At 62.6% G+C, this 27,069-nt stretch overlaps 1 protein-coding gene across 6 annotated transcripts in view; it reads right to left on the reverse strand.

Annotated features, from left to right (window-relative positions):
* SHANK2 (SH3 and multiple ankyrin repeat domains 2) overlaps positions 1 to 27,069 on the reverse strand; it is a 285,739-nt gene that overhangs the window by 155,701 nt on the left and 102,969 nt on the right. For all 6 annotated transcript variants that reach the window (XM_037062593.1, XM_037062592.1, XM_037062594.1 and 3 more), the window contains 2 exons: positions 23,892 to 24,061; positions 21,055 to 21,168 (listed from right to left, as the gene is read on the reverse strand). In XM_037062593.1, the coding sequence (XP_036918488.1) occupies positions 21,055 to 21,168; positions 23,892 to 24,061 (284 nt within the window). The remainder of the gene's footprint in view (positions 1 to 21,054; positions 21,169 to 23,891; positions 24,062 to 27,069) is intronic.

Raw genomic sequence — 27,069 nt, forward strand, 5'->3', positions numbered from 1 at the left:
ACGAGATAGCGGTGGCGGCCCTGTCCCGGAATGTCTAGATGCCCTTGGCTGTGCCCTTTCGGGTCACACTCAGGAGAGAGTGTGAAACAAGGCACGTGGAGCGTGGGCCAGAGGGCCCGGTGCCAGTCCCGCCAGCCGTGCACGGGCCTGCCCAAGGCGTGACTTCGGTCGGTCACGGCACCACCCTGTGCAGATGCAGGAGCCATGTTGACAAGCGGGTGCCACTGCACACGGTGCCACCCCGACGCGGATTGTCCTGTGAATGCTCCACGCGGCGCGAGGCCCCGGACCTGGGCTGCAGGGAGGGCGCTCTGAGGACGTGGGCGACGTGGGCGCCGCGGGCACGGTGCACACCTGCCTACAACAGACCCTCTGCCGCCCAGTGGTCCCCTCCCCGCCCAGCCCCGCGCCCCCACCCCACACTGCTATGTGCCCTGCGGTCAGGACGGCTCCCCACACCCTCCATCCCTGCAGACAGCTTCCTTCCCACTCACCTCAGGGCTGCGGCTGCAGTGGGGCCACCGGCTCCCCTCGGCTCAAGACACACGTCCTCGTCCCCACGTCTAGACTCACATGCCCCATCTCAGCAGCCCCTCCCCCTGGCCGCCACCCTCTGCTCTCGCCCCTCTGGGCCTCACCGAGGTGAAACTCACATAGGAACTGGACATTTTAAAGAGCACCAGTTAGGAATGTGTGGTACCTTCACAGTGTGGCTTAACCACCGCCTGTAGCGTTCCAGAACATTTCCATCTCTCCCGAAGGGGACCCCGGACCCCTGAGCTATGGACTAAATGGCACCCCCACCCCCATTCACATGTGGAAGCCCCAGGCCCCCAAGTGACTGTAACTGGAAATGGACAGCAGAGCTGGCTCTGTCCCCATGCAGTGCGGAGGTGGCCTTGGGGGGACAGGGAGGAGGCAGCAGCCGACCGTTCCCCGGGAGGATAGGCCCCACCAGGAAGTGAATTTGCGGACACCTAGACGGCGGCCTTCAGCCTCCGGCACCTCAACAGCCAAGTGAGGCTATTGAATCCCCGGTGTGTGGCGGTTCATTATGGCCGCCGGCTGGCTTTGGCCGAGACCATCCCCGGTTCTCCTCAGCATTGGCAACCGTTCCCCTGCCTCCGGACATACCACACTCTGAACACGTCACATGAACGGTCCACCCATGCTGCCACCTTCCAGTCCCGGGTCCTTCCCCTCAGCCCAATGTTTCGAAGGCTCATCTGCTCCAGGGCGTGTGTCCGGGCTTTGTGCCTTTCGAGGCCGAGTAGCAACACCTTGCTGGCTACAGAGACCATGCTTCTTGCATCCACCGTCTCCTGGCCCCGCCTGTGGCTGCCATGGAGACGGGTGTGCCCGAACCTGTCTAAACACCCGCTTTGCATTTTTCTGGGACCACTTCTCTCCTGGGCCCTCAACACGAGATGTCCTGCAGCTCTCGACGAGGCACCCCGTGGAGACGACGCTACAGAGGCCATGGGTCCCCACTCCCTCCTCGTCACACCCACCAATGCTTGCCCCGGGTGCCCCAGAGCTGCCCCTGGACAGCTTCATCCATCACATCACTTCTCTACGCAAACCCTCGGGACAAAGCCCAGAGTCCCCCCTGGACCACCGGCCTCCCTGCCCCCTGCCCCTGAGCTTCCCTTCATTATGCTGCCACCTTGATGCAGGTCCTGGAACGCAAGCCCGCCCCTGCCACAGGGCCTTTGCACCTGCTGCTCCGGCCCGGACCGCCCTCCCCCGTGTCTACACGCCTCACCCCTCCTTTTCCTCTGAGTTAACTGTCCAGAGCAGAGCGACTGTCTGCTCACAGCATCTGCAGCGCAGCCCCCAGGCACTCCTTCCCCGACACACAGCCACCCACTTGGCACTGCCAATGTCCCAGGTGCGGGCGGGGACTCTCCCTGGGCTGCTGTGACCCGGCTCCCAGGACAGTGTCTGACACATGGCACGTCTGTGCCGAACGAATGACCCTGATCGGCTCGTGCACGTCTGACGCTGCAGGTGGAGAGACAAGCACATCCTCGCGGAGCGGGGTCAGCGCAGCAGGGAGACCTGCCAGGCACTGGGGAGCCCAGGGTCAGGGAGGGGAGCAGGGGCTCCCTCGGTCGGGCCTTGCGGACTGAGTAGGAGTTCGGAACATGGGCTGGGGGACAGCACCAGCAGCGGCCCGGGAGGGGCGAGAGCACTGACCGTGTGCTCGCGGAGGCCGTAAGCTGAGGGCTGGTGCTGCTGACGATTCCCAGGGACCACGAACGCTCGCCTTGGAGAAGCCTCACTGGGTGCTCACTCGGGGGCTGGGAGGCGGGGGCAATGGTCCCTTTCCAGAAGTGTCACGAACATGTGACACAGAGCTACGGTGGGAACTTGGGGTCTGACCTTGGCCGCCCCGGACTCCTGGGGAGTGGTGGGTATGTGGGGGCCCGGGACGGGGGTCTGCAAACTGCAGGGGCTGCCACCCGCGCTGTCAACGTAGGTTCACGGGTGCAGCCAGGCAGTCTCGGGGGCTGTGTGTGCCGAGTCCCAGCCCAACGGGGCAGCGGGCCAGGCAGCACTCGGCCTGACCAAGACCAAGTGCTTCCTCTCGGCTTCCCAGCACATTCTGGGGTCCCCGGCCTGGGGGTGGAGATGAGGCCGGACAGGCAAGGGGGGTTAATGGTGCTCCCCTGGGACTGGGGCAGGGAGGGCCGAGGCCAGAGGGGAAACACGAGCGCTCGCAGGCAGGGAGGGTGACCCCCCAATGCTTGTTACCCTTTGCGGGGTCCAGCTTGCACCTGGCCAGAGCAGGGACTGAGCAGAGCAGGGCTGTGTCCCCACCATGGGCACATTCGTGACAGAAAGAGGAAGGAGTGAGGTGAGAGGCAAGAAGAGAGTCCCCAGGGCAGGGTGGTCTCTGTCCGGGGGGAGAGGGGCGGGGCAGGCCCTGGGCAGTGCAGGAGGGCGGGGCAGGAGAGCCCTGGGGGGCACAACTGGGCACAGGCCTGGAGGCCCGACCAGAACGGGGCACCGAGGCAGCATGTATGCTGATTTCCTGGGGGTACTTGGAAGAGATATCCAAGCAGGCATTGGAGCAGACGAGAGCCCAGGAGATGCCAAAGAAATGGATGTGAAGGTCACACATAGAAGATGTGCCCAGAACCCATCTGGTGGCAGGTGACAGGGAGCAAAAAGAACAGCGGAATCTTGGCTGAGGATCTGAAGACCAGAGCTGAGGGGCAGGCTGGGGGCCAACGTCCAGCCTCCCACCAGCAAGAGGCTGCGGCCTGCGTCCCGGAGGCCAAGGAGCCGCTGCCCCCTCACCTTCCAGTGGCCAGCCTGGGTCAGACAGCCAAGGAGAGAGCTGCCAGCCTGCAGACTGCCCGGGAGAGGCGGGTCCTTGGAGACGGCCTTTCTCCTGCCACTCACCCCCACCCCCGGGCTCCGGAGGGAGGGAGGCCTGCGGAGAACGGCGTGCACAGCCGTGGGGATGGGAACAGCAGGATATTTTAAGCAGCACATGGGGGAATTTGGCGTTACCCTGGAGACCGGGTGGATGCAGGCATGGGTGGCCACAGCACATCTGTGCTCGGCAAGGGGTCTTTAAGGGGGCGAAGGGGACCTCGCCACGGCAGGGGTGGAAGTGCAAAGACAGAAGTGGCCAGGGCTGCCCCTCGGGTGGGTGGCTTTATGAGCCCCTGCCCTTTATGAGTCCCCATGAGAGGACCCACGGACCCGGGGATCCTGGGGTCCTTGTGCCGGCCCTTGCCAGACATGACAGGAGGCTGTGCAGCGGGGATGGGGGGCGCGATGCCACCTCCTCTCCTCCCTTGCCCTGGACACACGCTCCTTGTGATGTGGCCTCAGGCTCCGCTGCTCTCCAGTCTCTCTGGCCCCAGCCATTCCCCTGCTCCAGTCACCAGGTGGCCTTCACCTCTGTCATATGGTAGCCACCATCTCGGAAGGGCACCAGAAGGATGGCCTGGTCCGAGGCTCGGGGTCACAACCTTGCTGCAGAGCAGGGGAGCAGGTCCCTGCCCGGGACAGGGGCCCTGTGCCTCCCGCCTGCAGCAGGGAATTTGCTCACTCGTTCTGGGATAGTGACTGAGTGAGCCCGCCCAGAGAGGACACCAGTCACCAGGCCACACCAAGATGTCACCCCACCCCGACCCGGGAGCCTGTGAACGGAAGCACGTCTGAAAAGGAGCCTTCATGATGTGACTAAATTCAGGGTCTTGAGGGGAGAACATCCCAGGTGACTGCGTGGGCCCTGACCCACTGTGGCAGCTGTCCTTGTCAGAGACGAAAGACAGGACACAGACGCATGTGCAGTGACAACGGGCAGGAACGGGGGACGTCTGGGGCCCCAGGAGCTGGAGGAGGCAGGAAGGCCCCTCCGCGGGCTCTGCCCTTCAGAACTGGGAGGGCAGATGCGTCTGGTTTCTAAGCCGCTCGGCGGGTGTCCCTGGTCGAGGAGCCCAGGGACGCTGTGAGCCTGTCCCTCCAGACCGTGCGCTCGGAGCAGGCAGGCTGAACCCTGGGCGGCCACCGCGTGCAGGGGCATTCCTGCCACTGAGCCCACTGTGCAGATGAAGACCTGAGGCCTTAGGGGTCCAGGGCCAAGGACGCGCCCCTCGAAGGAGGAGCCGTGCCTGTGAGCGAGGTGTGTGCTTGGCGCCGGGACTCACACCCTCACGCTCTCGGTTCAGCAGGGCCTCTCGGGGACAGAGCGCCTTCCAAGGGGTGGAGCCGTCCTTCCCAGACCACACTCCCAGAGCACGGCTACTCTGGGTGGGGGCATGTGCCCGGGTGGGACCCGCCAAGACAGGACCTCTGCATGGCCCCACCCTCCTGACAAGGGTGGGCCAACTCGGGCCAGCTCGGGCCAGCCCGACCAACACACAGGGAGGTGGGGATTCCTGGAGACCACCGGCCAACGCCACTTTGTGCCAACGGGTCCCGAGGCGGGCCTGTGCGGGGCAGCCCCCAGGCTGGTGCTGCGGCTTCCAGGCCGGGAAGGCGTGGCCGAACCTACCCACACATTCTGACGTCTCGAACGTGTTCCGGGCACTGATGGTTCTAGAATATGGGCTTCGTGGGGCCGGTTTTCCCGCACGCAGATGGCGAAGGGGCCTCATCAGTGATAGAACTTAGCACGTAAATGAGAAACAAAATGGATTTGTTAGTGAGGGCCCACGGTGGACACGCATGTCAGAGTGTGTGTGTTGGCCACACGGCAAACTGAGTGCCCGGCTCTCCTCCTGGGGACAGAGGAAGTGGGCTCAGGCCTGTCCCTGTCACGTGCCAGCGGAGGGGCACGCACCTGCCCCACGAGAAGTCCTATGAAGACAGCACAGAGCCACCTGCTAAGACAGGACACCGAGGCCCAGAGTGGGGGACTGACCTGCACAGGGTCACACAACTGCCCAGTGAGGAAACCTCTGCTGGGCTGACACCCAGAGGTGCGGCCCGGCTCCCTTCCGCATCCAACGGCCCGACGGAGGGTGGGGACCGCCTGGAGCCGGCCAGCCCGGGCTCAGGTCTGCAGGAGCGGCTGCGTCTGAGCAGGAAGTTCTTGTTCTGGGCTTCCCGCGGCGGGAGGCGGGTCGGCCTCATTCTCCACCCCTCCCACCCCTCCCACCCCTCAGAAGAGCCACATCTTCAAGCAAAACAAAGCCGTGAGCTCCTAAGGAGGCACAATAAGTGAATTGTCTAAGATTCCCTGGAATAAGGAATAAAGGTCAAGAGCAGCGTATGTCGGAACTCAATTCTGGAAGCCACCAGGGAGTCTGAGGTCCCCTGCACCCCTATTCCCAGTGCTTGCCGGGGAAAGTGGGCGAAGAGAACCTTCTGGAAGTGTCTCCCACGCGCGTCTGGGGGAGATAACGGCGGACTTTCGAGGCTCAGCCCGGAGCCCTGGTGTCTGAAAACCCGTCTGCTGGCTTCTGGTCCCTTTAGGCCCAGACTCACTCTCCTGTTTTAACAGAGCAAGGGACAGGGGAGGGACACCTGCAGGGCCACACCCCCTATCTCCCACAGCGGGCTGCTAGTGGCCTCGCCAGCCCTGGCCACATGCCCCACCTCCACTGTGTCGGGGTCGATGCGGACAATGGGGACAATGGACTGGCCAGAGGGCACTCGCTCTCAGGAGAGACGAGAAGATCCCAGTGAAAGCAGTAAAGCGACCCCTACCCCCAAGGTCACACCCCCCACAGGGGGCGCCACTGTCCAGGAACTGCCCACCAGCGGGTCCAGTCCCTCCATGACTCTGCTGCCCCCCCGGGGGTGATCCAGGACCCAGGAGACGTGGAAGGAGGTCACCCGGCTGCACTTTTGCAGGTGGGGAAGGGCCCTGTGTCCAGGGCCAGGCGGAGGCCCAACGGCGCCCAGACCCCACGCAGGGTTCCCGTGAGCCAGGCTGCCGGGTTCCTCCGTGGCCTCGGCTCCTCTGACACCTCGGTTTTGATGCCCAGGGCGGGATGCGCCCGACACTGCTGTTGGCTGGGGACTCAGTGTGGCGGGTGCGGCCGTGTCCACTGGAGGGACCTGCCCAAGCCATGGCTGAGCCTCGGGACGCGTGTACCTGGGGTGCACGCAAACCCCAGGCCAGCCCCTGGGTGGGCTCCCTCCCTGGGTGGGCTCCCTCCCTGGGTGGGCTCCCTCCCTTCTGCCCCCGTTCCAGACAAAGCGGGAGTCTGTCTGCAACAGGGACTTTTCTCTCCGTCTGCTCACCACCCCGGGAGAAACTGCTGTCACGGGGTCCTGAAGAGGCTGGTCCGAGCTGAGCTGTCCCCAGAGGCACATGTTGAAGCCCCAATCCCAGCACCTCAGAAGGTGACACTATCTGGAGACTGGATCTTCAAAGGTTAAGTGAGGGGACTCAGGTTACGTGAGGACAGCGGAGGGGCCCTCCTCCCGGGCGACTGGTGGCATTAGAAGGGGAAATTCGGACACACAGAGACACACCAGGGAGGTAAGCGCACCGAGGGACAACCATGTGGGGACACAGGCAGAAGACGGCCATCTGCACACCCAGGAGAGAGCCCCCAGGGGGAGCCAGCCCTGCCCACCCCTGGGTCCCAGACTCTCAGCCTCCAGGACAGGGACCGTGAGGGTCACTGGCATTAGCTACAGCAGCAGGGGTTGGCACAGGGCCCAACTCGCCTCCAGCCGGTGATTCTGATAAAGCCACACGTGCTTGGGAGCCCATTTGTTCAGTTTTAATCTAAGCTATTAGTGTGACAGTTTATCTGCACACCGCACACAGCAGTCACTGTGCGTGCATCTCTTCACGCTTTCTCACCACCTTTCAAAGCAGCACCTTTATCCCCTGTGTCGACAGGAACCTGGACGCAGGGGCCCCGGTTCTGCAGAGCCAGGCCTATGACATCACAGAGGCTCTGGTGTCCCCACCCCGCTGCTGGTCCCCAGCACCCACGCGAAGCCCCCCGTTCCACCCCAGGCCCCACTGGTGGGGATGCCAACCGGCCGGCCACGGAGACGAGTCACAGCCGGAGACGGCTCTGTCGGGCAGTAAGGCGAAGGGGGTCCCGTGACTGTTGTTCTTTGCTTATCAGTTCTTCCACTTGTCCACCCACCCACCCCCTCCATCCATCTGTCTGTCTGTCCGCCTATCCATCCATCACCCGTCCATCTGTCCATCTGTCTGTCCATCCACCCACCCACCCTGTGCATCTACCAGGAACCTGCTCTTCCCTTCAGACCCACTCAGCTTCCCAGAGGTGCTGCCCACCCCATCATCCCACCCCCCCCCAGCCCCCACATGCACTGGTTGTTGGCTGGGCGCTTACCAGGCACCTCCTCCTCCCTTTAAACCCACCGCTTCCCAAGACATGGTGCCCACTCTTTGCCCCCAGCTGCTGGGCTTCTCTGTGCCCCCCACACCCCTGTGGTGGGCCCCTGCCAGGTTCTGGCCTCTCCCTCCCACCCCTCATTGTAACTAAGGGGCTGATGCCACCACTCAGGGACAACAAGGACCCCACAGCACACCTAGCATGTGCTGGGCATGTCGCTTCTGTTCGCCCATGGACTTGGGTCTCCAAGCCCATTGAGCGTCACCTGGCTTTCTGCAGCCGATCGCTGGGCAGGAGCAGAGAGCGGGCCGGGCTGCTCGTGGGAATCCGGTCGGGGCTACCTTCCCAAGCGGCCCCGTGGGAAGCAGCCCTCCCTCACGGTGGCAGACCGCCCGGAGTCTCAAGGGCAGATGCGGTTGTCCCAAGCTCCAGGCTCACGCCAATTTCTTCACATTCCCACTACAGGACGGGACCTCTCCAAGTCTCCATTTTCTCGTCCAAAAGACGGATGACAGCACCCCTCTTTCAGGGTCCAACATGACCCACTGTGACTCCAGCTGCGCCCCCTGGGCAGCTGCAGATTCTGACAACTTTCACATATTTTTAAATTACTTATTACAAAAGTCTCTGACTCTCAACCACGGTGGCCACTGCTCTGCCCCTGAGCCGTACCCTCGGTGGCCTCTCAGGCCAGGGGAGCAGCCTACAGTCTTCCCTGCCGAAGTCCCCTCCCCCTGGCAACCTCCTCTTCATCCTCAAAGCCCCGCTCAAGCGTCACCCCCTCTGGAAGTCGTGGCTGCCCAGGCCCTGTCTTCTCCTGGTGGCCATGGTCTGGCCTTGAGCCCACAGGGCCTGAGGTCATGGGGTCCCGGCCCCTCAAACCATTGGGCAAAGCGGCCCGGGGCCAGGCAGCAGCTCGCTTTTCCTACACACTATGTCTCTGCCCGCACCCGAGCCCATTCCTGGTGGGCGCCTTGTACAAAGGGCCACCTGAGGCCAAACAGGAGGGAGAGGGAGGCCTGGAACCCCAAGTTCAGGAATCGTCCTGCCTGGCCACCCACTGGCTTCGTCCTGTGTGACAGACGGGTGGTCTGCACGGGAGACTCTTGGCAGTGCCAACCTGCTTTGGCTCCAAAGGACACAGACTCGGAGCAGTCCAGCCACGGCCGCCAGCGATGAGGAGCGAAGGGGAGGAAGGACGCTGGCTTGTGGCCACGCTGCACCGGGAAAGGGCGGACAGGGCACATGGAGGCCCCAGGTGAGGGAGCACACAGGTGAGGGAGATGAGGAGAAGGCTGGCACAGGCTGGAGGCAGGGACAAGCCCGTGTGGCATGGGCGCCTGCTGTGTGAGCCCCGTGCTCCGGGTCCCAGGATGGTGGGCGCCCGAGATGCTCCAGGGGCTTCAGGTCCATTTTGCCTAGATGTGCACGGGTGGCAGAGGAGCCGGTCAGGTCGGAAACAGAGCTGGACCCCAGGGAAGGGCAGAGAAGGCTGAGGACTGGGGTGCACCTCAGGTAGCGTGTAGGTGGGGCCGCATCTAGGAGTGACAGATGACAACACCGGCCAGGGGAGTGAGCCCCGGGATGGGGCGCTGTAGGATGTAGGAGGAAGGTGCTGTTGGCTGCACCCACACGCTCAGGGGCACACGCATGTGCACACGTGCACACACACAAAACACGTGCACCTAGGTGGATACGACATGAGCTGCCAATGCACAGGTGCACACGGTAACTGCCGATGAAGAAGAGGAGGCAGAAAGCTCTAGGCAGACCCCAGTGGTGAACGTAACCCAGAGGCCATCTTGCATAGCCGCCCATTCTATGGTCAGGAAAACCCCAGGTTTTCCAAGGTCACATGGCGGACAGAAGGCTTGAGCCCGGGCTCCCAGCTGGGGGCCCGGCCTGCCGGCTGACACTGCCCTCATCGTAGACCCCACAGAGACCTGTGGAAGAGCGCTTTCGGATGCCAGCCCGGTTTCCCGCAGTGGAACTGGTCAGCCTTCCTGGACACCCAACCCCAACGTGGCGGCTTCCAGCTGTGAGATGCGGTGGGTCGGAAGGAGGAGGCAGTTCACGGCGGTCCGAGTTTCACCGTGAGGCACTTCCGCCCACAAAAGTGTTACGTTACCTCTGCCTTACACAGCAGCTTCGGCTGCACACGGCGGCGCCGAGGACGTGCCAACCACAGGGGAGGCAGGCGGCTCTGTCCCCAGCCCCTGGAGGTCGGCGCAGATGCAGAGAAAAACCAGGGACAGGTCCCGACGAAAACCCAGCCCGGAGTGTCCCACTCTCGGGGGACAACGTTCCCAAACCTTACGATGGCTGGAAGTAAGAGTGCTGCAGGACCGGTCCTCAGCACACTCGGACTTCACACAGGGGGCGGCTGCAGTGCAATGAGGACACAGAGATGCGTGTGTGGGGGGGCCCCGCCCGTCCACTCACGGTGGTGACGTCACCTTGAGGTGCGCATGGCCGTCTCAGCATGTTGCCAACCCAGAGCCTCCACAAAAGTCCATTTCAGCAGGAACATAAAATAGTCTAACAATCAAAACACCAGAAGACATCCAAGTGCAGCGAAAACACACAGAAAACAGGGAACAAACACACTGATCATCACATTGAACTTGAATAGTATAAACATCAAGCAACAGCGAGTGTCAGAACAGACTCGCCCACAGCCGCCCAGGGACAGGCAGGTCGAAAGGAGGGCGGGGCAAAGACCCAACCGCCAACACGGACAGCCAGGGATAAGCAGGGACATTGGTGACGCGGGGACCAATTCATGGTCCCGAGTGAGTGTGCAGCCGGCCACAGAGAAGGTGGACAAGTTGTCACATCTGCTCTTGGTCATCGGTGCCACTAGCCTAGAACACACCTGCGAAGCCATCGCGTCAGAGGGTGGATCCCAAATGACCTGACGCTCCCACCACCCTGGCGGACAAGGGCACAGCACACAGTCAGAAGTTTGCCCTGCCACGCATGACAGCAGCAGGAACGCCACTCCCCGCCTGCCTGTGCCGGGCACCGTGCTGACCGCTTCACACTTTACGGACTAGCCGATTGCAACTCCTGGCAAGCGCTACAATGCCCCGCTTTATGCGTGAGGAAACCAAAGCACAGAGGGGCCACGTAATGGGCCCACGTGATGTGGGTAGGGTTGGGGCTGGGATTGGGGCGCAAGCTCTGGGCCTCCGCCAGCCCCTCGCCCATGCTGACCATCGAAGGTGAAAGCCCACGGTCAGTTACGCCCTTGAGGGCCTCCCGTGCCCACTGCCCTGGGGGAAAGCCTGCCTGCAGCCTCCCGCATGGGGTCGCCCAGCCTCCCACGGGTGTCCGTGAGGATGAGTGTGTGCAGGGGGCTGTCCTGTACCCCCACCTCCCTTAACTCAGTGGCTCTCCATCCACCCACTGGCCTCCTGGACACACTGTGAGGCCCCAGGCAGAGCAGGTGGCTCTCCCGGTGGGTCCCAGCTCCAACCTGGCCCTGCTCAGAGTATGAACATTGGAAACTGGTTCCTAGCCCCCCCCGTCCCCCCCCAAGGAAGTTGTCCCCCCGAGGCTCCTTGTGGAGCAGGACCAGGGATTCACATTCTGCCTAAGTGCCACCTCCTAAGCTTCTGTGCCTGGCGGCTGCCATCTGGTGGCTGAGGCAGGCATCGCAGGCCAGGACACTTCTGAAAGAACAGGGGACCTCTGACACGAGGGCTTCCTGAGGGGCCTGGTGGATACTGGAGGGGGTTATATTAGGAGGACTTCTGCATTGAAGCGCTGGCCTAGTCCACTAGGGGGCGTCCTTCTGACACCAACTGACTTGGCTGGGGCCACAGGCCTGTGTGATCCAGGAAAAGTGGCCCAACCCCTCTGAGCTCAGGGCTGCCAGGCACTAACTCAGGGAGGGGGGCTGAGCTATTCGGAACCAGAGCCGGCACGTCCCTGTTCTCTCAGGCAGTGGGGGCCGTTGGAGCACGGGGGAGGGGGGATTCGCCTGGACGGGATGAGAGCTGGGGAGAGTGGTTGAGACAGACAAGCTGGCCAGGTCACAGCCTCCCTGGGCCGTCCTGGGCCCACAGGCATCCCCCTCACACGCAGAGAAGAGGGGCAAACCTGCTGAACGTGGGGCCTCCGGTCTCCCTGCGCCCAGGGGTGAGCGGGACCCCCGACACTCAGGTCCTCCTGGGCACCTGGGATTCTGCGGTCCTAAGGAGCGTCAGGTGGCCACTCTGATGCAGCTGCTCCGTGGGCCGCACTCTGGGCAGCACGTCCTTCCTAGGGGTCACAGCTCTCGAGCTCCAGCTGCAGCCACAACCCCGCACCCCGGATGCCCTCACGCCCGGAAGGCTCCAGAAAACACGGAGTTCCTGGCCCCCGGGCGAGGCTCGAGCACCTGCCTTCCTGACAAGTTCCCAGGTGACACCGCTGCTGGCTCGGGCAGCACGTCTGGGGGACCCCAGCCCCCGCCCAGGTGCTCACTCGGAATCCGGAGTGGGTGTCTTAGAGCCCCCTCCCCCACCCCTAGGGGATTCTGAGACCCCGACTGCCCTCCTGCTTCCTCCCCCAGGTCTGCCCATCCGGGTCTCACGACTTTTCTGCCGTCACAGCAGACAGAAAAGGGCAAAACCCGAACGCAGGGAACCTAAGCTGCCAGGTTGGCTATTCGCCCGCTGCAGCTCCGAAAAGGTGGCCTGGAGCAGCGCTGCCTCGCCGGGGCGTGGTGCCCAGAGGGAGCCGGTGGCGCTGCAAGTGTCCTCGCCAGCTGGCCCTGGGCGAGCTGGGTGCTGGAAGTCCAAGGAGTATTGTTGGAGGACAATTCACTGTGTCTGTGTGACAGAGGTCACAGCTGCAGAGCTGAAGGCCACTGAGGGGTCTGTGCTCGGTTTTGGGGGTGGTGAGCAAAGTGTGCGGTGGGGGGTGCACGGGGACCACCCCCGGGGCGCCCCACATCTGTCCAGGCGCAGTTCCTGTATGATCAGGCTGGGGGTCCACCACAGAGCCCCTGGCGCTGGTCGGTGAGCCAAACAAGCAGTGCAGGGCGAGGCGTTTCCTGGGCGCCTCTCATCCGGGCAGCCTGGGACTCTGTCTTCATGGAGGGCAGGTGCCCTGGGTCCTGCAGGTAAGCCACTCCTTGGCAGGGGCAACTGAGATTACCTGGGCCCTCTGCAGCGGCTGCCTGAAACCAGAGCCCTCATGTTGCCCAGAGGAGGAAGCAAGGTCAGACAGACAGACGGTGGCCTTGTTTGAGAAGCTCAGAAGGAAATGGGAGAAACGGAGCATCTTTCTGATGTCATGGCCAGAGGCGAGGCCCCGTGACCGCCACCTGGAACCAACAGGAGGCCGAGCCAGGCTGTGAGCCCCCAGGGCACGAGCGCCGGCTCCTGGGTCAGACTCGAGGCCCTGGGCACATCCCATCCCAGCCCCCCAGTCCCCCCTCCACTGCTCGGCAGGGAGTAAGGGCTGTGGACCAAGCCCCGCCCCTGCTGCTCACCGGCTGTGTGACCTGGAGCCAGTCACTGAACCTCTCTGAGCCACCTCTCTTCATGCCAACGAGAGAGAGAACCTGAGACCTCTGAGGGAGGGTCCAAGTTGCAATCCCGCAGCGGTCGGCCAGCACCTACTATGTGCGGCAGCTGCAGGGGCCTTGCGGTCATTGAGTCACCTGCGCCTCCTCCAAGCAGGGTTGTGTGAGCGGACTGCAGTTGCCCATGTGGCACAGGAAACCAAGGCACAGCAGGTTGGGAGAGAGTGAAAGGGCTGGCATGGAGCCCGGTGGCCTGGGTGGGCTGCCCCGAGAAACGGGTGCGGGGCCACTGGTTACACATGCGCCTGGGTCCTGGCACAGGAGGCGGAAGTCAGGTGTTGCCGACTCCACGCCCCTCCCAGCGCCCAGGGGGTCACCGTGCTCAGCGAAAGGATGCCGGTCCTGCCCCCTGCCCCAGCAGTTGGCCATGGTGGGGGGCAGCGGTGTAGGCTTTCAGGTCAGCATGGTCCACGGGACCGGCACCCACAGTCTGGTGCTACTCCTCAGGCTTCAGCCAAGTTGACCTTGATTCTTATCCGTTGTAACCAAGAGGCCTAACAGGTACGAGGGCTAATGCTCCTTGCATGCCCGGCTTGGAGCTGGTAAGAGTTCTGGGAGTTCAGAAGGAGAAGGGCGCTCTGAGGGGATGCTGGAACCCCCAGCCGGGGACCCCAGGGTGGCCGGTGTAACTGTGCATAGACAATCAATTGCCTTGGGCACGTCCTGCCCCTCCGGAGTCTTCGTAAATTTTGGTTTCTTCCTCAGAACGCCCCGAACCTTCACCCAGATGACGTCTTATAGCTCACATCCTGCGCTGCTCTGGCTGAGCCATGGAGGCCGCGGGAAGGTTGCTCAGATGGGTGGGCACTGTGGACACATGAGAAGGCTGCTCCTTGGGGCACACGTGGTGATGTGGCCAGCTGCCTACCCCCACATCTGTTCTCTGCTTTAAAGAGCAGGTTTCTGGAATAAAGGCTCTCAGCCTCCCTAGAGATTATGTAATGGCCAATAATCCATAGTTGGAAGCACCATGGACACTTTGCACGTCCTTACAATGAGTGTGGCTTGCTTTTTCCTGAACTGGAATGCAGGTGTGATGGGTGGAATCTAAGCAGCCATCTTGAGCCATGAGGCATCCTGTTAAGAATGAAGGAGCAGGAAGAATGGAAGTGTCTGGGTCCCCATGAGCCGGGAGCCCCCACCCCAGCTCTGGACTTCCTTCCTCTGTTTTCTTTAATATGACACAGAAACAAACCTCTATCCCCATGTAAGCCATGGCTCTTTTGTATTTTTCCTGTCACATGTGGCTGAACTGAATCCCAGCTGATGCAGGCATTGTGGAGAGAAAAGCAATGCATCCAGGACGCTTCAGCTGAGGGTGGGTGATGGAGAAGAGGAGGCTGGTGCCTTCAAGAGAGGAATGGCTGCCTGGAGGTTCAGGCTAACTGGAAAGCAGTCCATTCATCAGGGCTTTGCATCACGGCTTTGCTCAGACACTAGTTCCTGCTCCAGAGCAGCCCCTCCCTCTCTGGGCTGGGTTCCGAGATCTGACTGAGTGGCGGAGCAGCCTTCTGTCTGGTGCTCAGGCGCCCCCGGCACGCCGCCCTCACTCGTGGGGGCTGCTGCTCCCCGGTGAAGGGGACCTGGGATTTTCTTGTTGTCCCATAACAACCGCATTTTGTCATTCTAATTTTAGTGGCAGTGTTTCTGTTCCAATCAGCGATCACTTTGGAAAACCAGCCTGCTGAAAGGGCGCTTGGCACGCAGAGTGACAAGCAATTTTTAAACAGCAGAAGACGGATGGTTTTCAACCATGCTGAATTCTAAATCTGTTTTGCGATGGTTAACACTCATTAGGGAGTAATGAGCTGTCTTAAATCCGCGTCCATCCCACTGGCTCCGACGTGGCAGGCATTTGTGGCGGGCCTACTGCGTGCTGGGCCAGGTCGTGGGGAGGGGGACACAAGGCAGGGATGGGCCCACTCAGCCCCACCCCACTCGAGACTCCAGACCCGTCAGGGCGGTGCAGAGCTGGGAGCCCGGCTGGCCCACCAGACACAGGCGGGTCTTGGAGGGGCTCTCCGTCCTCCATCAGTGTCGGACCTCAGGGCGGTGGGCTGAGCACCCAGCAAATCAAGGTGCTGCCAGGGTGCCCGTGCCAGGGACAGAGCTGCTGCCTCTGATCTTCCCCAAATCGTGTCACAGCGGGCAGCTGGGTGCCTCGGACACCTGGGGCTGGCCTCACGGGGCACGGGTCAGGCCGAGGGGGTGTCACTTCTCCTTCCCCAGCTGTGACTCAGGGACGGCTCTGCCCCATGCCATCCAGGGTGGGCCCCTCTGGGTTTGCCAGTCCATGGGTCAGGGGAGGAGGAACAAGTGAGATGCACGGTGCCCCGGCCCTGTGACTGGAGGACGCATCAAATCCAGGTGACGGAACCCCAGGCCTCTGCTCCTGGTGGGAGGAGGGCGGCCCCGATTCCCTCGCAGCCCTGCTGGTGACACTGTCGCCCAGCGTTGCTCAGACGTGTCCCCATTTTGATGATAAACGACACTTGCGTCCCGGCAGGAGGACTCCTTCGAGGACTGTCTGCGAGTGAAGCCGGCGCTTCGGGGACAAGAACTAGGTCAGGTCATCACCGGGAATCGTATCTGTGCCAGCGCCTGAGACAGAGCACAGCCCTTCACCACGTGGGTGCTGCACGCTCCCAGGGGCTTGTGCTGGGCACACGTGCTGTACACGCCACACACCCAGGCACAACTGGGGCCCCTCCAGCCTCCCTCAAGGGTCTGTGAAATGACACATGTGCACACGTGTGTCTGCATGCATGTCTACATGCATTTGCACACACAAGCACACTGGTATGCCACAACACGCTTGCACGTGTGAATGTTCTAGCACACCTGCACACAGGCGCCCGAGCACATGTGTGCATGTGTGCAGCTCCTATGCGGCTGCAGTGTGGCCCGTGGCCCGCCAAGCATTTCAAGTGCCGGGCGAGACGCACCAGCGCCTCGGGGCCCTGCAGACGCAGCAGGCTGGTGCCTGACGCTGGAGTGGGCTCCTCATCCCCCCCACCCTGCCTCCGTCCCCGTCTCCACACCAACTCGGACTGTGGGGCAATGGCAGCTGGGGAGCACGACGGGGGCCTCCCCTGCAGGGCCAGTGTGAGGCGGGTGGGGGGAACGGCCCCTCCTCAGCCAGGCAGCAGGGTCAGACCAAGCTCCCACCACAGGCTGAGAGCAGCTTCTGGTCCCCGCTCTGGGATACCGGACGTGGGACTCAGAGCCAGGCCACCACCCCTCCTCTCCTCGGGGCCCTTCTGGGAAACTGAGTCAGCCCAGGCCTGTGCCCGCCCACAGAAAGCCGGCAGTGCACACCCAGCTCAGGATGGCCCCTGGGCAACCTTCTCTCCGAGGCGTCTGCTGACCTGCTTGGGGCGGGGCCTTCGAGAGCCCATTGGTCCCCATCGGGTGCTCTGCAGGTTGCTTAAAGGTCTCTGTGGCCCCCGGTGACTCAGAAGACCCCCCGGACTGGTTTTATTTTCCTCTTTTTACCTTTCTGCATTAGCCCGATTCACTACAGGGCCAGACACGACGTGCGCCACGACATGGCGATTTACAAAGTCAACGCCGCTCCGAAGAAGACACGCAAATAGCCAGCGAGCACGTGGAAAGGTCACCAGGGAAATGCAGACTGCACTGCAGTGAGCTTGCAACACCTCCACCCACGAGGAGGGGACGATGTGGGGAGGGTGGGACCCCCTGCACAGCCAGGGGAGCATCAGACCGTGCGGCCACCAGGGAAACAGGCAGGCAGGGCCTTCACAGGCTACACAGCGAGTGCCCAGGTGACGCAGCATCTCCCCTTGCAGGTGTTTGCCCCCAAACTGAAAATGGGCGTTCAAACAAAAACTCGTACGTGCAGAGGTAGCATGTCGGGTGACAAGAGCCGGACAGCCAGCGTCCCTCCGGTGAGTGTGTCTGAGAGCCAGCTTGCTCCAGCAGCCTTCCACGATGCATGCACCCGCCCCAGGGGCCCTGCGGCAGACCCATCTTGCCGCTGCCGCCCCCCAGGGCAGGAGCCCGTGGCTCACACAGGCCAGGAAGAGAGGCCTTCCCAGGAAGCGTTGCTGCCCACCCCGGACCTGGGACCCGCAGCCTCCCGGGCTGTGTTGTTTGCTCCACAGGCTGTCACATTTGCCATGGGGCCCTGGCAGACGACCGTGACACTCTCTGCTGTCCATGGCCACTGCCCGGTGCGGGAGTGAGAGCTCCCCCACCCCCCTGAGTCTGACCCTGGGCATCCCCTCGGCGCAGAACCCAGGGCCTGGAGTGTCAGCGGTGCAGGGTGATTTTCCGACGGAGCCACACATTCTGTAGAGGCAGGAGGGTCCGTGGGGAAGCAGGGCAGGCCCTGCCCTAGCATCCCAGGTTGCTATGGTGACCGAGGATGACCATCCCCTCCCCCACCACGGGGAGGGGCAGGCAGGAAGGGCCTGGGTCCCAGAGCATCACCAAGGACTGGATCCTCCCGAGGGACCCAGAAGTGGCAGACAGACCCCATGGAACTAGTTTGGGGGTGAGCCCGAGCGTGGAAAGCAGCATCTAAAACACAGAGCAGCTGCTCAGGGACAAGGGCAGGCGCCCAGGCGGCGAGGCTCCGAGCGTCTTTTAACAAAACGGCGCAGAAGAAGGAAGGGGGGCCAGAGGGGTGGGTTTCTGCCCCAGGGGTGGGACAAAAGCACCATCCGTCACGGCCAGGACAAGGCGTCCTTTGTTAGGGGACAGCCAGTCGCTCCTTCGGAGGCCGGCCCTTTGGCTGCTTATTAATATTTCCCATCGCAACTGTGCTCACAGCATCACTGGCCGGTATTTTTAAATGTCCTAAAGATAACAGAAAAACAGGCTATTTTGGAACCAACCACGCCTCTGGTGACGTCTTATAGAGGTTTGTACCCACTGTGACTAATGGGACTTCCGTTCAGTGCCGGGACTTGGTGAGCCCCTGACCCGAAGGTGCCGCCCAGAGCCGCCCAGAAACAGGGCTGATGGCCCCCCACCTCCTCTGCCTCCTAGGGGAGGGCTCCAGGCCGGACGAAAGCAGGCCTTCTCTGCTGGCCTCCCTGCTGAAGGGACATCCGCAGTCACTGTCCCCTTTCCCCAGTAGGCTGTGGCACCCCGCTGTCCTAGGCAGGCCGTGCCCCCGCACCTGTACCTGGACAGCCACACTTCCTAAGCACACTCATTCTTAGCCCCAGCAACTGGCTCTGGGTGGGTCTGGGCATGACTCGAGGCAACTGGTCAGGGCCTATCCTGGGCGTTTGCTATAAGCAGGCAGGAAAGAGCCGCTCTCTCTCTGCTGCACTTGACCTCGGACACTAAGAGCCCAGCTGCAGGACCACCCTGAGAAGTGAGTTGGCCAGAGAATACAGCTGTCATGGGGGGATCAGCACCTGGAGATGGAGAGAAAGCTCCCTGGGGACATGGTTGGTGCACCTGGATCCAGCTATACCTGAAGCCAATAATCTGGCCTCTTTAATTATATAAGCTAATCAGTTCCCTTTTGGGGGCTGGCAGTGCTGTAGGGAGCCTGGAGGTCTTGTCACCTCCCAAGATAAGAATGACAATGACCAGGACAGCCCCTGAGCTGGGGTGGAGCATGGAGAGGCCCTGGGCCAGGGGTTTGGATCAGGTTTCTGTGAACTAAGGTCCAACTGTCACCCCCTGGAGCTCACCTTCTCTGGGCAGTGTCTGCGCTGGGTCCCTGCCTGAGGACTCCAGACCCAGAGGTCCCTGGGGTCTGGTGACCCAGATTCCAATCCTGGGCCTGCAACTCCCGAAAAGCAGAGGAGACTCCTGCCATGACCTCAGGTCACTTCTGGGGGCTGGGCAACCGCAGAGCACCCACATTCCCACTAGGAGAAGAGCGAGGACCCCGGAACACTGCCACAACAACCCCAGGCCAAGATGACCGAGGGACAGAGGGCACACCCCCTAAAGGATGACCCGGAGCCCCGCCCAAGTCCCAGATACACTCATGGGTGAGAGACCAGGGAAGAGTCCGACACACACGATGCCACTTACAAGGGGTTCCAACAGGCAAAATCAAACCGCCCGGTTCGGGGGACACAGCAGGTTAGGAGGGGATGGTGATCAGGATGGGAGGAGGGCACTCGGGGACTTAGGGGGGCTGGTTACAACCAGCTGGGGGTGGGGGGCTCTTTACAACCACTCGCTAAGGGACACATTTATGGGGCATGAATGTTTCTGTATGTTCGTTGTGTTTCTGTATGTTCAAACAAACAAAAACACAAAATCACTTGAGCACCGAACTGAATTGTCCATCCACGCAGCAGGCGGGGAAGCAGACACAGCAAAGGCAGAGGTCGGTCACGAGTTATGGAGTGAGGAGCCCGACCACGAGAAGTCGCCCCCGGACACCTGCCACTCGGGACGCACCTGTGGCATCCAGGTCGGGAGACCGGCCCTGGACCATGGGAACTGCCCTGCGCCTGCCAGCCGGCGGCAAAGGCTGCCGAGGCCCCGAGGGTGGCGCGGCCTGGACCCGAGTCCCAGCACTGAGCGCAGCAGCTCGTATGCTGACCGGGGGAACTGCCCTGCGCGGTACCAGGCGGGAAGGAAACGCCGACGGCGTGAAGGCACTGAGGCTGCGGGCTCACCTGTGGCAGCCGCGGACGTCGCCCCACCGCGTGCACACAGCTAGACAGGGTGGCCCTGTGGCCCCCTCTCCACAAACACAGTGGGCCTGTGGATGCGCACGCTGTCCACTCTGTGCAGGACACAGAGGACTGAGAGGCCTGGTCCCTGTCCTCCAGGAGCTGGGACCGGAGGAGCACGGGGAGGGGTATGCAGGTGGCTAACGGGCCGTTTCCTGCAGCATGACCCCGTGACGTCAGCTGAGGTCTGCAAAGAGGTGAGCTATTGTCATGGGGGTGCACCTGTCCCTCCTGCACAGAGTGGAGAACGCGTATGACTTCCCCGTCCCCGCTCCCGTGAAGGCATGGCCCTTCCCGTCACATCACAGCACGTCACTCCTGGTGAAGAATCCACTCAGAGCCCCTGTGGAAGCCGTCACAGGGAGCCAGCCGGGGAGCCGGTGCCTGCACAGGGGGATGCAGCAGCGCCACGGGCCCATGGCGAGCCTGGCCACTCCCCACGCGTGGCCCGAGCTGGGGCACCACCCGAAGCCAGCGGAGGGACGCGTGAACCAGGCTCTGCTTTCCTCGACTCTTCTGGTTATGCTCACTACCAGTGGGCTCAACCTCTGGGTAACCAGCGTTAACGTGGTCTTCCGCAAGGCTCTACAGCGACTTCCAGGGCCTGGGGCCGGCCTTGCTGCACGAACACCGACCACCCTGAGCGGTTTTCACGGGGACACTGCAGGGCGCAGTTCCCCGGAAGGGCCTGGGCGAAGCCCCCCATGGCTCGGAGCCGCCTGTATACGAAACCAGTGAGGAGACCTTGAGCATTTCATCACCCAAAGGGCCTTTTTTTCTGATGGCTGGACCGTGCAACCCACCTTTTCTGGAACATGTCCGAGCAGCCCTAAAAGCTTCCACGCCGCCCTGCACTAGTTTCCGGTTTGGACAACCGAATCAAATCGACCCACTGCAGACGTCCTGGCTCCGAAACCCAGCCTGATCCTGGACCAAGGCACCAGCCGCTTGCCCCCGCACGCACCTCGGGCCCGCCGCCGCCCGGGCCTCAGCGAGGCCACCTTACCTGCCTGGCTGTCCTTGGGCCGGCATTGGACCTCCTCCACGCACTCGGCCGGGAACCACCCAATGTGGCCGCGGGCGCTGCCTTCCCAGAAGCCCCCTTCGCCGATGCTCAGAACTAGAGACAAGGGAATAGGGCGGTGTTAGTGGGGGGCGGGGCAGGAGGGCCTGGGGCTAGCAGGAGTAGGGGCGCTGGCGAGGGCAGTGAGGCCAACATGTCATTGGCCAGGCTCTGATCCCTCTGCCACCGACCATGCTTCCTTCAGCCGTGGAAGAGGGGACCAGGCAGCGTCCCTTGCAGAGGACAGTACTGAGGGTGTCAGCACCGCAGTCCCCGGGTCTCCTCTGCCTGGCAGGCCGCAGGGTCAAAATATGGACATCTTTGCAGCTCACGCGGCCACTCTGTCCCACTGACACGAGACAGTGGTGACTGGGGGAGGGGGCAGGCCACCCCAAAGGGGAGCAGGAGGATGAGGTGGTGTCTGGCCCCCCCCAAGCTGGGGAGGGACCCAAGTGTCGGCGTCCCCAGGACCTTTCAGTCTGAGGACACCATGTTCACGGCAGGAGACAGGGAAGCCATGGCGGCTGTGTGGCGAGCGTGTGCGGGCTGGACTGGAGCAAAGGGCGCGTGGAAGGCGCACTTGGCCCTTCAGCCCGCTGGCGTCGTCGGGAAGGGAACATCGATCAGGCGGGTCCTGGTGAGGGGTAGGGCTTTGCCGTCCCCGCAGGCAAGGGGTGGCAGGTTTGTCCTCAGAGCGGGCGGCGGTTGGGGGGTGGCTCTGCACAGTGCGGACGCAGGCACAGCGCCTGCCCGCACAGCTGGCCTTCCCCGCTGGGCGGCGCACCGGGCACACCGAAGGGCCTCAGTAAGTGCCCACCAGAGAGCAAAGTGTTTCTAACCTCACCCAGTGTCAGCGTGGCTGAGCCGCACCCGCTTGGAGAGCGGGGCGTGGGGTGGGGGGCCTGCGCCAGGAACCGGCGTGCCCCCCCCCCGTCTGGACCAGCACCTCCACTGAGGGTGCTTCCGCCCGCCCCTCGTGTCCATCTCAAAGGCCAGACAAAGAGCAACCAGATCCACGCCTTTCGAAGTTCAGCTGAACAGAAAACATCGGTTTTGTGCATCTTTGTCTGATACTCAAGGAAATGACATAAAAGAAACAGACGAGCAACCTTCCGGTGGACCCAGACAATCACATCCACTCGAAGCACTTCCCCGGAATCTCCACGCTGGCCCGGGAATGCCCCACGCTGCCCAGCTGCCCAGACTGTGCCCCACGACCTCCCAGTGGACCCGGACCGGAGGGACCACTGCGGGCTAGGCCCTGGGCACACACCTGCCGTCCTCCTCCCAAACCCTGTCCTCAGCTCAGGCCTGAACAAAGTCATGTCCACACAGCAGGCCTGGGGAGGGACCCAGGGGCAAGGCCGGCAGCCTCAGTGGCCTGGTGGACCAGACAGATGAGTCAGATGTGGAGAGGCAAGGGTGGTAGCCCCACACCCCAGGGAAAGAGCCAGAGAGAGGGCCAGGAAACGCAGTCCCCCAACATCTCCAACCGAACCCAGGAAACGTGTGCAGAACAGGCACCGAGTTTGAGACCTGAGCCAGCCCGGAGCCCCACTGGAGCAACTGGCCGCAGTGAAATAAGGAGAACCATCAGAAGCCAGAATCTGCACGACTGCAGTGCTCGCCCACACGGACATCACCGGACGCCGAGCCCTGGGAGGAGAGAGCCCATCCCGGAGCAAGCGGCCCCGGGGAGGCCTGGGAGGGCCTGAGAGGCACAGGGTGTATAAAGGGACGATCATCCGACCCACGCTGCCGTACGACAGCACGTGCTGCTGGGGAGCGAAAACCCTCGGTGGGGCAATAAGGAGCCTCGGCAAATAAAAAGAAATGATTAAAAAACACACGCGGAAACGCTAGGGCTTAGACGTGTGATTTCTGCAATTAAAAAATTCACAAGAGGGGCGTAACTGCTCAAGGGACCTTTCCGGGGACGAGTGAATGAGCTTGAACTCAGATCGACAGAGACAACCCAGGTGAAGGAGACACAGGCCCCCAGGGGCGCCCTGATGCTCGCAGATGGCCGGGCCAGTGCGCAGCCCAAGGAGCCGAGAGGGGACTGGGCTCCACCTGCCTCCGGACACTGGTTCGCCTGCGGAGGAAGCCGGCCTGGTTAGCACCAGGTTCGAGGAGGGGCGGGGGAGAGCTGAGGTCACGACTGGCTCGGGTCCAGACAGAGACCGAGGGGCCAGCAGGATCGGAGCCTGGCCATCTCCTGACGCCGACCCTCGACGGTGGGGCGGGGGCACGGCTGCCCCGTGCCCCTTCTTGCTCTGCCGGTGAGTGCAGTGGCTCTCACGTGGCCTGCAGCCCACACGGGCCCCTCCCACGGCCTTCAGCACCACGGGCTTTGGCTACAGCCACTGCCAGCCTCCCCCTGGCCCGCCCCTCGCGAGGGCCTGATGCTCCTGATCTTCCTGTTCAGAAACCGCCTCTGGCCCCCTGCCGCCCCGGGAACCCGGACTCCCAGCAAGACGCGCCCGGACCGACCCTGCCAGGGCCTGTGCCAATGCGCTTCCTCGTGAGGCCCTCGGGGTTCCTGGTGGAAGGAGCGCTGCCACGACGCCCTGGTCTGTCCCTCCCCTGCACCCTCCGTGATGGGACCCCACTGCACACAGGTGCCGCCCTCCCTAACAGGCGGCTGAGACACGGGAGCTGCGTCCCCAGGGAACGTCTGGCAGGCGTCCTCTGTTCCCCATCTACCTCCAGCTCCGTATTTTCCACAGGGGCCTGGGGATGACCTTGCCCCAGAAGCAGAGGGCATGTGTGCAACTGACCTTTGACCCTGTCACCTCGGTGGAGGGGGATCTCGCCGTCGACCTGGGGTTGGTACGGCTTGACGACGACGAAGAGCCTCCCAGGCACCGCGCTGTACAGCTTCCGCTTGGGCCCCGGGTACTCGACGGCGGAGAGCAGGTCCTTGGTGGCTCCCGGCGGGAAAGTGGGCCTGCGGGGTTGGGGGGAGGGGAGAAGGGGTCACCGCCCAAGACAGAGGAGGCTCCGAGGTGGACCTGTAGCCAGCCTGCTCCCGGCTACACCGAGCTGAGAGCAGATGCGTCGGAGCTCCCGGATCCAGATGGGGCCAGGTGCGAGGTTAACGGACTCCGTCTCTCATTCCCAGTCCACCCACCCACCCATCCGTCCATTCACTGGGTAGGTGTTTGCAGGTCTGCAGACACCGGTGGACAGGAGACAAGCTTGGGCCTCAGGGGCAGAGGGACAGGTTGGAAGACCCTCTCCTTTACGTCTGATGGGCCCAGAGGACGGGGTGGGTCGGGGAAAGGCTGTCGGCTGCAGAAACGTCTCCTCAGGGATGTTTGGGGCCAGACTGACACCCCAGAGACCAGGGGTGTGACTGCAGGGACCCCAGTCTCAGTGTGACGGCTGGACTGGAGCCCCTGTGGGCAGGGCTGGTGTGCAGTGACAGGAGAATGCTCAGGGAGCAGAATCGCCAGGACTGGGGACCTGTGCGAAGTCGGGTGTCTCCCAGGCTCCCAGCCGCACAGGGGGCAGGAGGAAGGCTGAGAGATGCCGGCTTGGGCTCTGGCAAAGGGTGGCACATCCAACACGAATGTTCCAAGTCCTGACCATCTGCTGACAGCTGTGTCTTAAGCATTAAGAACCCAGCCCCTGTCACAACTGCTGTCAGGGTCACCTTCCTGTGCCCTGGGGCCGGGGAGGAGTGGGGGTGTCCTCAGCTGGCACGCCGCCCTGGGCTCCTGGGTGTCACTGCACCTCTGATGTCCTGGTGGCAGCATCCCACACTCCCCACCCTCCCCTTTAGGTCCCAAAGATGCACAATGGGGGCAGACAGTCATCAAGCTGTCCCATAGCTGGGTGCAGGAGACACTGGCCAGGGCACCCACTGTGTATGGGGCACAGGGGCTTCCAGGGAGCACAGTGAGTGGGCCAGGATCTGAGAACCGCATGCACCCCACCAAGCACCCCACTGTCCCGTCAGCCCCCCTACTCTCCACCGCGACCACAGACTACTGGGGTTTCTCTCTACGCATCTGCAAGCCCAAGACCACCCTGGCTTAGAGGCAGAAACGGGTTCTGGAAGGTTCTGGGGTAGTGGGAATCTACCTTGCCCTGCACACCCCTTCTGGAAAAACGGGCAGAGTGCCATGAGCCCCTGTGATGGGGGACAGTTCCGAGTGGGTCTCCTGCCTCGCGCATGCCCGCTGTCTGCTCCAGCCCCACTGGGCTCAGACGCTCCGTGATGCCCAGCTAGCCCCTCTCTCTGCCTGGGGGTCTCCTCCTCCAGGGAGCCTCCTGTCCCCATGGAAGCTGGAACCTGACTCATGCGCCCTGAGCCCGGGCTAGCCCAGCGAGCCACAGGTGTACCTGAAGTCTGCATGAACTCAGCAGCATGAGCATTCCCACCTACCAGCTGCACCCAAGACGGGCTTGCTCGATGCGAAGGGGCCAGCTGCCCCGATTTTGCAAAAGTACATCAAGAGCTGTTCTGAACCTGGAGAGAGCAGGCACCCCCTGGGAGGCTGGGAGGGGCCTTGGGAGGACCCCACTCCTCTCCACACTCGGTGGTGGGTGATGGGGCAGGTGGATGCAGCCATACCCAGTCCCAGCCAGTTCTCAGGGACATGGGCCAGCCATGCCAGTTGGCACCACTAGAGGGCACGTCCAGGTAAGTGTGTGCAGAGCCTTTGGTGGGGGGTGGGGGCAGGGTGCAAAGAAGGTTCAATAGGTACCTCGGTTCCCAAAGGCTCTGGGCGGGCTTCTCTCTTTTGCCTTGCACTCAGGTCAGCTGCCCATCTGACCCGGATCAGGCCCCACGGCGGAGGGTGGCCCTGAACACCCACAGAGCCCCGGTGGGAAGGACAATGGTCAGTGGGTGGGGCTTGGGCAGCTTCAGTTCCTCCCCTCCAAGTCTGCACCTGAGAGCTTGGTTCTGGCTACACTGCTGGGCCCTCATATATCCAGCCAAGGATTCTGGGTCCTCAGGTCAGCGCTGGGGCAAAGGGGTCTGCCTGGGAGAGGGCGCTGGGTGGCCAGCCTTCCCTACGGGTAACAGCGGAGAAAGGAGCAGATGAGGTTGAGGGTGGGGAGTCACAGGGTGCTACCCTCGACCCCACAGGCGTGACTTTCTCATTCTGTCCCTGAGCTGAACTGGGGCCCCTCGGTGGTCAGAAGGCCCTTCTACAGGGTCCCTGGTGCTCGTGACAATGAGGACACCAAACACGGCTGAGGGCCTTCCTGTGAGCTGGACACGGGCTCCCGGCCCAGGACAGGCAATGAATTGAACAGAGTCCTCACCACCAAGCCATCGGCTCTATTGTACATACAAGGAAACTGAGGCACAGAACAGTCGAGCGGCACACACACACAATGCATGCATACATGTGCACACCATGCACACCCACCCGCACACATCACAAATGCACACACAAGTACACACACACGTGTGCATGCAGCACTCAGAAACGTGCACATAGGGCATACACACACACAAGTGTGCACACAGAAATGCACTCAGATACAAAGACACCCACACGCACACACGTGCACACACAAATGCACATGGAACTGGGGACTATTCGACAGGCCCCTGGCAGGTGTCCGGGGGCCATTCTCTCCTCTCAGTATCTCCGCCGCAGCCTTTGTGTGTCCCCGGCCGCCCTGCCTTCCGTATCTTATTAGACTTCACGCTGGAGGAAGGGACGCACTCTCCTTAAAATTATAGTCATAACTCTGGCGCACAGTGCGAAGTGGAGTCCCCTGCCTCGGGGGAAGCCTGCAATTTCGCTTTAAACTGCTCTCAGTTCCTGGGACTCCTCCCTCGGGGCAACTGCGAGTGAGAATCTAGACCAGAGCCAGGAACTAAGTGGGTCTCTCCCATCAGTGAACGAGCCCCAGGCAGGAGGGGCTGAGAGAGCCCTGATGTGGGCTTGCAGGGGGGGCGCGGCCAGCGTTGAGAGGGTCGGCTCTCAGCCC

Source organism: Sturnira hondurensis, unplaced genomic scaffold, assembly GCF_014824575.4.
Source record: "Sturnira hondurensis isolate 20B ecotype Veracruz unplaced genomic scaffold, ASM1482457v3 Scaffold0014099, whole genome shotgun sequence".
NCBI classification, from domain to species: domain Eukaryota; kingdom Metazoa; phylum Chordata; class Mammalia; order Chiroptera; family Phyllostomidae; genus Sturnira; species Sturnira hondurensis.